Source organism: Mastigoproctus giganteus, chromosome 2, assembly GCF_048544385.1.
Source record: "Mastigoproctus giganteus isolate SK-2022 chromosome 2, ASM4854438v1, whole genome shotgun sequence".
In the NCBI taxonomy this organism is placed as follows: Eukaryota; Metazoa; Arthropoda; class Arachnida; order Uropygi; family Thelyphonidae; genus Mastigoproctus; species Mastigoproctus giganteus.
This window is the reverse complement of record NC_143576.1, coordinates 224,552,258-224,567,504: the sequence shown is the minus strand read 5'-3', so window position 1 is coordinate 224,567,504 and position 15,247 is coordinate 224,552,258. Positions and strand designations below refer to the sequence as shown.

Here is a 15,247-nt window from a genome sequence, read left to right as displayed (position 1 = left end):
TTACACATAAATAAAATAAAATTACATCTAAATGAAAAATAAAATAATAAAATCCACTAAAATTTCCTCCCTGAAGAGGACCAAAACTTTGACGTGTTGTGCTCACAAGTTGGAATAAAACTGATGAATATTGTGTATGTGTGTTACATTATAAATAATTAAGAGATTAATCTTTAGCACGCATGTGTTCGAACGACCACGAATCAGATACAAAAAATGGTCGAAGGATATTAATAGAATTATTTTGTAGTTTCATTTCTAAAGTTTTGGCAATTAACAACTTAGCATAATTACACTGAATATTCAAAATTTTAGCTTCATTAAAAAGAAGCATGTTATTCCGTTTATCACATGAAATGCTAGTTCCAAAGCATTGGCACGTGATGCATGAATAGATGCTTCATGTTGCTTAACCCTAAGATTTAAAACGCATGTGGTTGATCAACATAAGTAAAGTCACAATCCTTGCAAGAAATGTTGTAAACGAGGTCGTGTGTTCTGTTCGGAAGAAGATAATACCGAATGATTCCTTAATATTGAATGTAATTTATGTGTCGGTTTATCTACTGTTTTCATTTCAGTACCTCTAAAAAGATAAATTGTCTGTACCGGTGTTCAACATACGGAATTGTAATAAAATATTTTTTATTGATCTTGTAATTATGTCTAGTGTTAATTATTTTATCTTTAGCCTCCAATTTAATACTATTAATCGAGGCAAGAGGGAAACCTTTTAGTCAGCTCATCTATTTCTGTCTGTATGGCAATTTGTATTGTTGAATTTTTATACACATTTAAGAACTGATTCAACATGATGGACCTTTTATATGAATACAGGTAAATAACTATTGTGGTGAAGAAATATCCCCGTGTTTACGGGTTTGCAATAAATACTAAAACTTATGTTTTCACCCTCCCTTTTAAGTGTGAAGTTTAAGAAATTGATGGTCCTAGTTTCTTTATGTTCTCTCTAGTGTAAATTTCAACCTACTGTGAATGTTATTGAAGGTTTGTAAAAACTTTTGTAGTGTTGCGATCCGTAATAATTAGAATATTGTCGAGGTATCTACCATGAAATGTAATTTTCGGTAAAAATGGTGTTAAGAATATGTTTTCTATTCTATCTAATCTCTGCAGTTAAGCCTCTTAGGCCCGTGGGTAAACCAAAAATCTGTTTATAAATCTTACCCTGAAATAAAATATAATTTGCTTCAATCAATAATTTAATTAACTCAAAAATCCTTTTTTTTGCAATGCATAAATTACATTCAATATTAAGAAATCATTCGGTATTATCTTCTTCCGAACAGTCACATGACCTCATTTACAACATTTCTTGTAAGGATTGCGACTCTGCTTACGTTGAATCAACAAGATGCATTTTAAATCTTAGGGCTAAGCAACATGAAGCATCTGTTCATGCATTGCGTGCCAATGCTTTGGAACTAGCATTTCATGTGATATAAACGCAATCATGTTTCTTTTTAATAAAGCTAAAATTTTGAATATTCAGCATAATTATACTAAGTTGTTAATTGCCAAAACTTTAGAAATTAAACTACAAAATAATTCTATTAACATCCGTTGACCATTTCTCATATCTGATTCATGGTCATTCGAATGCATGCATGCTAAAGATTAATCTAATTATTTATAATGTAATACACATACACAATATTCATCAGTTTTGGCCCACTTCAGGGAGGAAATTTTAGTGGATTTTAATATTTTATTTTTCATTGTATTTTAATCGTATTCCAACTTATATTTTTAACCCGCGTTTTTTGACATAATATCTTCCATCACTAGAGGTTACATGGGGTTTGGTATTTCTGAGGTCGGGTTCAGGTCCAAGACTGCGATCCTGGGGTATTGAATTGCTGATGGTGAGGAACACATTTTTAGTTTTAAATTGTTTTTAATTATTTTAAATTATCATTCATAATTTATCAGCATTTTAGGAGATTTGGATAAGAAGTTCTATAGACGAAATAAAGGTAATTCCTTTGTTTATTCTTGATTCTTGAAATGTTAATATAACATAGGATAAATTGAGCCTATGGAAGCTCTTACTTATCTAGTATAATTGTTAGTGTGAATAGTAGTTATTGCTGAAATGGTTTTCAACTTATGTTTTTGATTTTTGTAATTAGCTATTTTGTATGAGCTATCTTTCATATCATAGAAATTCATCTGATTGATGAAATTAATTGATTATTTCAACCAAAAAAAAAAAAAAAAAAAAAAATCTGTTTATTGCTACTTTTTTCACATAAAATACTCCAGTATTCAGAACATGCTTACCAGAAAGATTGGCTGAAAATATTATGTAAATTATGGAACATTATGTAATTTTTTTCTTTTGAAATGGCACTGTTTTATACCACCTGAAGTATCCAGCATTGCTTAGGCGAAATTCAATATTTCATGCTTGACAAATTGGGAAATGTTAGCCTTATAGCTTCTGATAAGTTACTGATCAATTATTTATTTATTTGTGTATTTTTATTGTTATTGATATATAATCTTTTGTATTAAACATCAAGCTTTTAGATTTGGTGAGTGGAAAACCAGATTCGCAGTCCATTTTATTATTCTTTATTCTTCAATAAAATACAGTCGAACTTGGTTATAATGAGCATCAAGAGACCAACAAAATTTCCTCATTATAACCATTACTCACTATATCAGTGATGAGTTAAATCTACCTCCTGTTTTTTTAATTCTCAATAACTTGATAAAAAGATAGATTCAAAAAACAAAAGAAATATTAGAGAGAAAAAATATTAGTATATACCTACATATTATTTGTATTAATAAACTCTTATTCAGTTTTGAAATCGATCGAGCCAGCCATTGTTACATACAAAATCGTCGCGTCCAAATTGTTTAGCAAATTTTTCCGCTTGAGCCTTCAAGATCAGACTGTCTATTGAAAATCCAGCACTGATTTGTGTAGTGAATCATTGAAGCAATGCTTCATCAACTTTGGAACCTCGCACTTTCTAAATTTTTTTTTTTTTTTTTTTTTTAAATTTATGTTCTTTTCCAGTGCTGCTATGTAAACAATGTTATTCTTCCACAATGTTGATACTGTTGAAGAGGACAAAGAAAACTTTTTACACACTTCAGCATTTTTTGCACACATTCTAACTCAAATAATTTTTTGCAAATCAAGACAATTTCTTTTGTTAGTAGACTTGTTTCTGAAGGAAGAGTTCGTTTCTAACTGGTTTTACTTTAAAATGACAGTAAAGTGATCTGCATACAAAGTTCTTAGAAGTCCCGAAATAAATTTATGGTTCAGTGAATATCTGTAATGCAAGACGATCTGTAAATAGGGTAATGCGATAAGCGGAACGGCATGCACTATTGTATAGCCCTTGTCCCTAAAAGGACAAGAGCATAAACTGGTCGCTAATCTGATGTGGGTGGTCATAAAACCTAAGTTGCCCTTTTCATATTTTTTTTTTTTTTGTCTATTCCAGAAATTGGTTTTTTCGACTACCGGAGCAATTAAGAATGTTTGCATTGTTACCAAAATTTGTACGGTATATTTTTGTTATAACAGTGAGCAATTATATGGGAATATGCATATATTAAAATCATTATGGCTGTGATTTCGTTATTTCCGTGCTCGTTATAACCAAGTTCGACTGTAGTTGGTTTCAAATTACACATAGAAACTATTCTCCACATGATAGATCCATAAAAAATCTATAAATATATTTAAGTAAAACGTCAGGATCCTGTTCGTAATTTGATTATTCAGAAAACTTGATATTTTGTTATAAATGTAATTAATGCCCTTTTTTTATAATTTTGTTTCTCATCTAATGTAATATAAATCTTTGCAGTATTCCAAATAGAGGTTTTGCTTATTGGTTTGAGATCTTCTTGATTTCCTTGGAGAGATTGTAAAATTCCAGTTTCAAAAGTGACAGGAATAATATGATCCTATAAATGAACAATATGAGTATACCGAAAAGTAATACTTCCTGAGTTTATACTAAGAAACAAACCCTATACTAACTAAACAACACTTGTTCTGTTATGCTTTCCCACACTTCTATGTGAAGTTTCATTGTTCTGTCACTAGAAGTTTCCGAATGACAGCAGTGAAAATGGCAATGTGAGGAGATGATGCCAGTATAGGATAAACGTGGTTTTTGACTGTAGAATGTGTCATTGATTAACATTCATTCAGTGAATGAAAATTTATGGAGATGTTTGTGCAGAGTGTTGGGAAGCCATGAACAGCATGGCAAGGCTCACTGAAATTATATTGATAAAATGATCAGAGAGAATCTCCCATTTCACGGTAGTCAATAGCAAACAAAACTGCCATTTCACATGAGTGAGTGCTGGCAGTGGTTGCTGATATCAGATACTGGAAGTTGTGTTTGCATTGGATTCCTCAAATGCTCACTGAAGATCCAAAAGAAGTGGATGGACATTTACTGACAGTTGTTTTAGTGATATGAACATGGAGGTTACAAATTTACTGGAGATGAAAGGTGGCAAGTTATTCTGAGACAGAAAATTAGAGACAGTTGATGAAATACCATCACAAAGGTTCTCCAGTACAAGAGAAGTTCAAGACCACATTCTCTGCTGGCAAAGTTGTGCCGACTGTTTTCTTAGACCACCCATTATACATTGTGAATCATATAAGAAGGAATGTCTAAGAGGGCTTGTCAGACAAAGTAAAGATAGAAATGAAGATGATATACAGCTCTGTCACAGTTGACTTATGTTGACAGAAGTGTGGACTGACCACAGAGGTTATGTTGAAGTAATTATGTAACATTACACAGAGTTCATGGGAAGTACTCTCTTTTTGTTTCAATGACCTATCTGTTCCTGTTATCAAAAAAAAAAAAAGAAAAAATTAGGAAGCATTATTTTTCAGCATGCTTTTGTATAAATGCATGTTAACTGAATAAAACATTACATAGCAGCTTTTAAAATTTCACAGGTTGTCTTTAACTCAAAATCCTCTGTTCACATCTGTATCATCTAAGGGAGCATTGGAAAAGTCAGATAAAAGAAAAAATATTGCCAATGAAATACTAGAAAGTAAAAAAAAGAAAAGTGCTCTAGATGAAATAATGGAAGAGCAAGAGAGAACAAAAGAAAAGTTAAATCGTAAACAGTATTGGTTAACACCAGTAAGTTTTGCAGTTATTTTTTGCATATCACTTTTGCATGTTAATCTATATTTACATACACAGATGACAAAATGATTAGACATGTTTGATATTGACATTTATTAACATTGATGCTATTAGAATGTTATTCAGAATTTATATCAAAACAACAAAATTATTATTGTAATTATTTAATTAAGAAGTGAAAACACTCTTATAAAGCAAAATGCACAACGTTGATTCTCAACTCCTGTTATATGTGCCAGTGGTATACAAACAATTTCAGGTATAATTTAATGAAAAAAGAAATGCATAACTAGAAATGTCTCATTTTTTTTTAACTATTGTCTTACAGTATGATGGTATCTTAGACCTTTAAGTCATCATAGCCATTCTCTGTTAATATTGCTCCAACAACTATTAATAAGAAAAAAAATCTAATGATAAGTCTAAATTAAAACAAAATTTAGTTGAGAACTACTGGAATATTTAATGTTACCTTTTTTGTGAGCCAGTAAAAATGAACTGTACAAATATTCAAAAGACAATAAATAAATACAGAAAGAAAATTTCTTATTACTAAATTAAAAGATTGAATATGATTAACTTACAGTTATTTAACTTATTTTCAGAAAAGTTGTCTTACCTTAAAAGAGTTAATGGAACTGTCTGAAAATTTGCATATGAGTGATAAATCTCTGATATATGCAGCGACCAAACAGGCAAAATAAGCAGGGTGGGCAATGATATGTGCTATTATTAGATGCAGAAGAAGACCAAATATTGATGAGTTTGTTTGTTGGAAAGGCTTTTAAATGTCCAGATCATATTTGTCAGCAACATATATCCAATTGAATAAGTTTGAATAGGTTCAAATAGACTGGATCTATGAAGCTGGATGGTCCACCTGATAAACTGCTATTCATGTTGGATAAGGTCATTGGAGAGCTGGTCAGTACTAGCAGCAGTGGACAGCAGAACATGCCCACAGCTGTTGTTCAAGTTCTAGAGTATAGAGACAACATCAGAGCTTAAAGAACAGAGAATTTGCTGGTAGGCTGCAGCCAACAGATTTACCTCTGTGAGAAGGATTAGAGATGATAATAATTGGAAGAATGAAAAACACTGCACTGCTTTTGAAATGTGATGTATTTATAATTAGGTAACTGCTTATGGAAATGTACAGTTAATGATAATTGGTTCAAATTTTTAAAAATAAACAAATAATAAAAATAACATAGCTAATAACTTAGCAAAGAATTTAAGATGGCCATATGTTTCATGCTGTTTGACTGTAGCAGAACTGCAAAGACAACTGAAAAAAAAATGTTGTTTCAGCCCATCTTATAATTCCTTTTGCTGCAATCAAAGAACTATAGAATTAACTTGAAGTGTATGACTCCTTCCTAAATTGCTTGTTAAATTTTACCTGTGTTATTGTTATTTTTAATGATATTTATTTTAAAATTATACCTCATTTATGACCATGTGTCCAAGCAGTTACCTAGTTATAAATACAATTTATTTAAAAAGTAATGCAGGATTTTTTATTAATTCAAAGTATATCTGCCTGATAATGTCCTTTTCAGTGGCTGTATCAGGTGACCTAAGAAAAAGAATTATGAAAACATACATTTGGTCAATTGCTTTGTATTCAGCAGAGACATTGAACAAAACCAACTTGAAAAAACTAGAGGCTTTTGAGATGTGGTGCTGGCGAAGAATGGAAAAGATTAGCTGGACAGAAAAAATGAGTAATAACATCATTTTACAACATATAGGAGAAGAGAGAATTGCTAAGAAGAATCAGAAGACAATGGCTACAATGGATTGGACACACCATGAGGCATAGAGGGATGTTACTGGATGTGCTGGGAAGCAAAATACTGGGAAAAAGAAATCAAGGAAGACCAAGAAACACCATCATAAATACAATTCTGAAGGAAACTGGCTTCGAAGCTATGCAGAAGTGAAACACCTAGCACAAGACCAGAGAAATGGAGACAGTGCATCAAAGGGGCAAACCAGTCGATAGACTGATACACTGAAGAAAGAAAGAAGTATCAGGTGATTACTGTTGATGCAGCCAAGTATCAAGAAATACCTTCAGTAGAAGCCTGTTAGAGGTGGAATTGCACCCATAGTGCGCACTGCATTGCATTCCCCCCACACATCATACCTCATCGTGGACAATGACTTTAGTACTACAGAGATAAAACCAGCTGGAGTGAAGACTGATGAGAGGCAGTGCTTAATCATGAGTCAAGATTCTTTTGTGGTGAGTGATAATAGATCAGTCTGTGTATATAAATTACCTAGTGAAAGTATATAAATTACCTAGTGAAAGTATATCTAACAAAGGCACACAAATCAAGCGCAAGGAATCATGTTATGGGGTACCATTTCTTATGATAGCCATTCACTGCTGGTTTTTGTGTATAGTTGTCTCATGGGCTGACATCATACACTCAGTGATCACTAAATTATGACCACCTACTGAATACTGTATTGGGCCACTGCACGGATAGCAGCCGCTATTCACCTAGGCATTGACCCCACTAAATGTCTGGAGATGTCCATAGGGATATGCAGCCATTCTACTTCCACAGTGTCAGAATAGATGATGGTTGCATGTCCATAAACCTCACTTCCCATTCCAAAACATCCCACAGGTGTTCAATTGGATTGAGGTCAAGTGAATTTGGAGGCCAATCAAAAGATGGTGATATGTTCACTGTGTTCCTAGAACCACTTGTGTACAGTGTGGGCCTGATAACACAGTGCATTATCATCTTGGAAGATTCTGTTTGTCTGGGAAAAAAATGGAACATGGCAAGGTGCACTTGGTCTCCTAAGAGCTACCGGTAGACCTCACCAGTGAAACATTGGTCCATATGCACCAAGGGAACTTGTTTCTTGCCAGCAAAACATGCCCCATATTAAGCAAACACCGCCACCTGCTGGGATAGTGGGCACCATGCACAGTGAGTCCATAGATTTGTGTTACTTGCACCACACACAAAGGCATCCTTTGGTGTGTTGCACCAGGTATTTAGACTCTTCCAACCAGCACACTCTTTTCCAATTCTCTAGTGTCCAACCAGCATGTTGTTGACATCACAGCATTCACCTTTGATGAGCAGCAGTGAGGAGAGGGTGTCTCTTGGGTCATCTGCTGTGAAACCCTATACAGTAAACTCCCGCTATTCGCGGTATCTGTATTCGCGTATTCGCGATCGCTGATTTAATATAAAATGAAACCTAAAAAAATGTGAATTTTAAAGCGCCGTGAATATTTTTCGCCATAAAAAAAACATGGGCGTGGCTAAAATTATCTTTCCTGGTCAAAACAGCGCTCAGTGGGTGGGAGAAGAGGGGTGACAAAATCGCGAGCGTGGATGTTTCTCGCTAATCCTTGATCAGTATGTGTTATGCGCTTGTCATGGAAGGTTTCGTCGTTTGCTTTTAATTTATATGCTTATAAATTATTGCCCATATTGTATTTATAACTTGATAAATTTATCAAGTTATAAATTGACATGCTTACAAAAGTGATAAATCTACCGTTTTGCAATGTAAAACAGACTTTTTCAAGTGTATTAACAGAAGAAAGTGACTTTATTGTGGACAAGTTCTTTCTAACTCGTACAAAAATATGGCTACGAATAACAAGAGAAATGTGAAAATATCAAAGAAGGCGATGACATTAGCGAATAAAATTGAGTTATTAGACAATTTCTAATGGTGAAAGTGTCTCCTCAGTGGCAAAACATTATAAAATCAATGAGTCAACAGTACGATCAATCAAAAAATCGGAAGAAAAAATCCACCGTAGTGTCCGTGAAAACGCGCTAATTGCTTCAAAAATTTGCTCTGTAACTCGTGATGTTAAATTAGAAAATATGGAAAAAGCTTTAAATCTGTGGATAGAAGACCGAACTCAAAATAAAATTCTGTTAAGTTCACTCATCATTCGTGAAAAGGCAAAACTCCTTTATCAACACTTTAGCGAAACTGGTGATAGCACTGGCGGGATAAGTTTTTTTGCTAGCAAAGGCGTTGGTTTGAAAGATTTGTTTGAAATTTCTAATAAATATTACATTTAATATTAAATTGTTTCTTATTTTAACTTCGATGCCATATGCTTGCATTTAACTATGTCTATGTACATAGTCATATTATGAAGGTACCTATAATACATACATCGACAAAATTTTAGACTAGTTTTTCTTATATATTTCATACTTTGGAACGGAAACCCTTTATTACTATGGGAGCCATAACTCAGTATTCGCGTTTTTGGCATTCGCAACATTTCTCAGGAAAGTAACACCTGCGAATAGCGGGGGGTTTACTGTATATCTGCGTGTGTGTGATGCATCATCATTTGGGATATCGTTCTTGCATTCCCCATATTGTATTGTAATATCAACTGTTGCAACAGTGACTTTGCTTGCCACAAACGTTCACCTTCTGTAATCTTTACAGTTCTTTGTACACCTTAACCCACTGTGGTTAAGGTGTACAAAGAACTGACAAGACATGCCGTTTCTGATATGGAAGCACTTGATGCACATGCTCCCACAATCATGTCCTTTTAAAACTCCATGATATCTTTACTATATCCCATAACTGCTACTTAAAATTACCACTCTACCATACAAAGCTGTTTAGCTTCTTATATTGCAAGCTATGCAGCATAGTTCATTCTGGATGGGGGTCATAATTCAGTGATCACCGAGTGTACTTAAGCTGTGCTTAGGCCTGTCCTTTTACCATTTCTCCAATGGTTATATGAGCCATTGGAGAAATAGCACATTGTGACAGATCTGAATACATAGAACAGTGTTTTCTCCCATTCCACTATTATCAGATAGTTCACTTGCAATATCATGCTATTCTGGTCTAAATCCTCTGATTTGTTTTCTGTTGAGCATGTCTGGGACGTGATGAGACGGCATCTTAGTCATATTTCAACAGTCAGCTCAAACCACAGTGGTGTTAATGGAACAGATAGACCAAGAGGAACCTTTTGACTCAATGCCAAGGCTCATAACAGCCTGCATTGTTGCCCTCTAAAGGAGTCATACTTCATACTGATGAATGCTGAATTTCCACATTAAATATCTTTTGTTTTGATGTTTTGCCCATTTCTTGCCTTTACCCCTATTTTTTTGTATACTGAGACTCAGATAAATCAAGTTACACTTTGTATGTATAGTGGGGCAATTTTTCTGACACTGAGTGTGATTTGTATTATTACAATTTCAGGGAATAATTGTGAAAGTTATTGCCAAAAAACTTGGTGACAAGTATTACAAAAAGAAAGGAGTAGTTGAGGTGAGTATTTTTTTATATTTTGAAAAAAAGAAAAAGTACTTATTTTTATCAAGAGATGAGTTTATCTTAACTCATGCCATCTAAATTTATAGCACTCCTTATAAATTGAGTGAAAGGAAGATTCTCCTTCCCCTACCTTCCTACAATTTGAGAAATTAGCCATAAAAAATATATATTGCTCATATAAATTTGATTTCAGTAGAGTTTTATTTAATAACTTTTTGAGTTTTAATATATCATTCGTAGCATAATATGTATTGATAAAAATAAGTTTGAAAATGAGGTAAGTATTGTCAGTTTATAGCTTTCTTGGAACTATCCTTGACATTTTATATGAAAATGTGCATGCTATAGCACATGTTTTTACTATATACTGAATTTTTAGAACACATGTTGTGCAGTATGAGCTGTACTTATAAAACTTAATATAACATCAGCTAATTTGATATTATGCTATTATGGAAACTTTTCTGTGCTTTTCTCTATTTTAGGTTAGGCTGTATTATACCTTATAGGTAACTTTCTTTTAAATTGAGTTTAATATTGCATATTCTGAAATTTGCAAAAGTCATAATAAAGTCAGGTGGATTTGGGACCAACAGTACAAATAGTCATTTTTGACTTGTGCTGTGACTTAAAACTTTCTGTTATGGATTCTGTCATGTGTATTTCTCCCCCCCCCCATTTAATTTTCAGCGATAACTGGTTACATAAGCAAATTATTATTATTTTTTTTTTATTGAAGGAAGTTTCTAATATATATGTAGGCATTATCAAAATGCTTGATTCTGGAGATACCCTAAAAATAGATCAGGCTCATCTGGAAACTGTGATCCCAGCATTAGGAAAAAGTGTGTGTGTTGTTAATGGAGCTTATAGAGGATCAACTGCTATCCTGATTGATATTAATCCTGACGATTTCTGTGCAACAATAAAAATTGCATCTGTAAGTAATCTTTTAATATTTCAGAAAAATATATAATGACCACTTATTATAACAAATACCCATCTTCATACATAATATTCACTCAGTGGTCACTAATTTAGATAAATGTTTCTTATGTGCTTTTCATCTTTGTCTACTTTTTATTTGAACAACTTATGTCTAGTTAAAAATTGAGATCTAATTAGCCACCAGCACTGTTAAAAACAGAGTACAAATATCTATAGTAAATTTGTACTCATTCAAAATATTTTGATTAGGACTTAACCACAACTTTTTTTTTTTTTTTTGTCAGTGCTCCAACTGTACAGCAGATGGGGAAAAAACATGAATATAATAGAAATTGATTACAGAAATCATTATGAAAAATAGAAATAATACCGTATTTCCCCATGAATAAGACGCACCTTAATTTTGGGGTCCGAAATTTGAAAAAAAAATGTATTACATGAAGTTATTTGAACTCAAGTTTTAGTCATCATAAAATTCATACAACTCATCACTGTCAAAACTCCCATCCATTAGCTTGTCCTCATCTGTGTCTGATGACGAATCGCTGTCTTCATATATTGCCTCATCCTCAGTTCCATCTAGGGCATTTGAAATGCCACACTTCTTAAATAACTTGACAACGATCTCAATCTTGATATTATCCCAGGATCTTTTCACCCAGGTACAAACTTCTCCTATAGTTGGTTTCTTCACTCTTCCTGCTGGTGTCAAATTGTCCCCAGAAGACTTCATCCATTGGTTCCATTCGTCTCTCATGGCAGCTTTGAAGGGTTTGTTAATGCTGACATCAAGTGGTTGGAGCTGGGATGTCAAGCCTCCAGGTATGACGGCAAGTTTTGTTTTTTGCTCTGCAGCAATCTTCTTTGTGTTTTTTGTTATGTGTGCCCTGAACTGATCAAACACCAATAGTCCAGGTTTGCATAAGAGCCCACCTAGTCTCCTGCTCCAAACTTTCTCAAACCAGATCTTCATCCGATCCTGAGCCATCCAACCCTTGTCATAAATGTGGACAATCATCATCCTTGAGGAATGTCTTCTTTTGGCATTGTTTTGCATTTGAAAATCAGCATAGGAGGCAGCTTGGTTCCTTTGGCACAACAAGCTAGAACAACTGTATAATGGCTCTTTTCATGTCCACTTGTCTTCACATTTACAGTTTTCACTCCCTTCTTAACAATAGTTCTGTTACTTGGGACATCAAATTGAAGGGGGACTTTGTCCATATTTGCAATCTGTCCCAACTCAAACTGATGTATCTTCCGACATTGAATGACAAAACGATGAAATTCAAGGACCTTCTGCTCATAGCTTTCAGGCATCTTTTGGGAAAGTCTTGTGCGTTACGCATGCTTAGTCCATTCCGTTTCATGAACCTGAATCACCAATTGTGTCCTCCTTTGAAATCAGTAACTTCTTTTTCATTAGCAATTCTTCTTGCCTCATGCTGAACCATCTTTGTGGACACAGGAATTCCAATTGCCCTTTGCTTTTCAATCCATATCTTCAATTCCCTCTCTAAATCAGGCCATTTTGCTGACTTGCCTCTCATGGCCTTCTTCTGCCGTGGCGTTTTCAGTAGGGTTTCTTCTTCTCGTAGCCAGTCTCTGATTGTTTTCTCAGTTGGAGGAGGACCAAACTTACGTTCAGCAGCACGATTTTCATTCACTTTTGCAAACTGGATCACTTTTAACTTGAATTCAGCACTGTACGAAAATCTTTTCCGAGTCATTTCTGGGCAGAATGTGGAAAAACGTAACCTAATTTACCGGTAACGAGTGCGAAACAACGAGCGCGAAAAAGCGGGAAATGCAAGGGAAAAAAAATCTACAACCACTGTATAAGATGCACCCAGTTTTTATACCCCAAATTTTTCGAAAAAAGGTGCGTCTTATACATGGGGAAATAAGGTACATACTCATTTTGCATTGCAGATAGATTGACTGAATTTATTTTCCACAATATGCAATAAGAATGAATTATTTTTTGTATTACTAGTCTGCATCGTGTATGAAATTTACATAGAGTTCCATTTTTTTCATATGACAAAAAAAAAAAAGCCTCACCATCATTAATGATTTCAGAAATCAAACTTCGACCATTAGTTGCCTTACAAAAAAAATATGTATATACTGTCAAATTTCAGCAAAGTCCTCCACTAAACAAAATCATCGTCCTTGCATTTAACGCTAGAAGATTATAGAAGGTTCTTTTAAAAGCTTGAGCATATTGGAATTTAAGGCCTGAGCTGGATTGAGGAATGGCTAAAAGAAAGGAGGTAGAGTGTTATTATAAATGGTCATTCCTCAGAGTGGATCAGTGTTATAAGTGGGATCCTTCAATGTTCAGTGCAGAGGCTAATCTTGTTTCTGATTTTCTTGAATGAAGCAACATGGAAATAAGATGTGTGATGTTGGAATTTGGAGATGATATGAAGATTGGGATGACATCTAATAGTACATCAGGCTTAGCTTCTTCAAAATAATTTGGACAAGCTTCATGGATGATTGGAGGCATGATACATTCAGACATGAAGCTTACCATGTAGTGTAAGCAGTTAGGTGCATGTTTTATCATTTACCAGTCTCTTGAACCTAGTGATAAGGTGGTTATAGTTCCATTATACAACTCAATAGTGAGACTGCATTTGGAATATTGTACTTAGGTCTAAAAATGCTGCATCCAAAGACAGGCAACTCATCTGGTGCAAACAGCAAAGGAAAATCCATATGGAGATGTGGGGGTACAGAACTTGGAAACTAGGCATCTGAGGATATCTGATTGAGGTATAAGCAGGAAAGTTATTTCATTAATATAAATAGGTAAATGCAGAAAAAAACTCAGTGAACTAATCTCATTTCATGATTTTCTAAAGATAGAATTTTTATTTAATGTTTAAATGTTATTTGAAAGATTTTAATTATAGTGTCCTTCACTATATTGCAATGGCCAGTTAAGTGGTTCATGAGGATTTGCGGTGTTTTCACATGTTCCACTTATATAAGTAGAAATCTTTAAATTCAAGTAACTTTAATTAAATTTAAATAGCATTTTAACATGTATTTGTTTTTCAGGGATTACTTAAAGGAAGAGTTGTCAAGGGAGTCCAGTACGAAGACATATGTAAATTACATTCATCTTGATTTCAGTTATAAAATGTGTCGTATATGTAAAATTTTGTACAGAGTATAGATTTTATTATAAAATGCTTTCTAACTATGTGAAGGAAATTTATTTTTCACTTGGTTATGTACAGTATTATGTATAACATTAGACACAATACAGTATATAAATTAGAGCAGCTTTCATATTAAATTAGTATCTTTATTTGAAAATTTTATGTGGGAAAAAAAAATTATTAAAAACCATTTCCAGTGGCAAATTATATTACACATTTGACACAAACTTGAACAACTTTCATATTAAAATTGTTATAAATCTTATGGGGGGGGAATACATTTTTCTAATATGATCATAAATTATACAATTTCAGTGTGTTTAACATAAAAATCACTGCTTTTATAACAGTATTTTCTTGATTGAGTAACATGATTATCATATGAATATAATATGGTGATAACTGTCCAGCCTTAAGGACTTTATTGGAATAATGAAAAAAAAAAAAAAAAGAAATTTTACTATTTATTTTGAATTCAGTTGGTTGTTTATAGCTGGAAAAAAAAAAAAAATACAAATCTCTCACACACACCCCTTGGAATGTTTGTGTTATACACTGGTGTGAAGGTTTTTAATGTGACTAATCCTGATGTGGTGATTTGCCTCTCTGGATATGTGGAAAGTAATA

General features: G+C 33.5%; 1 protein-coding gene across 3 annotated transcripts in view; it reads left to right on the top strand.

The window, feature by feature from the left end:
• kin17 (kin17 DNA and RNA binding protein) overlaps positions 1–14,605 on the top strand; it is a 62,034-nt gene extending 47,429 nt beyond the window's left edge. For all 3 annotated transcript variants that reach the window (XM_090368997.1, XM_090368995.1, XM_090368996.1), the window contains exons 9-12: positions 4,979–5,171; positions 10,422–10,490; positions 11,236–11,436; positions 14,517–14,605. In XM_090368997.1, the coding sequence (XP_090225123.1) occupies positions 4,979–5,171; positions 10,422–10,490; positions 11,236–11,436; positions 14,517–14,585 (532 nt within the window). In that variant the 3' untranslated portion in view covers positions 14,586–14,605. The remainder of the gene's footprint in view (positions 1–4,978; positions 5,172–10,421; positions 10,491–11,235; positions 11,437–14,516) is intronic.
• Positions 14,606–15,247: the final 642 nt, after the last annotated feature.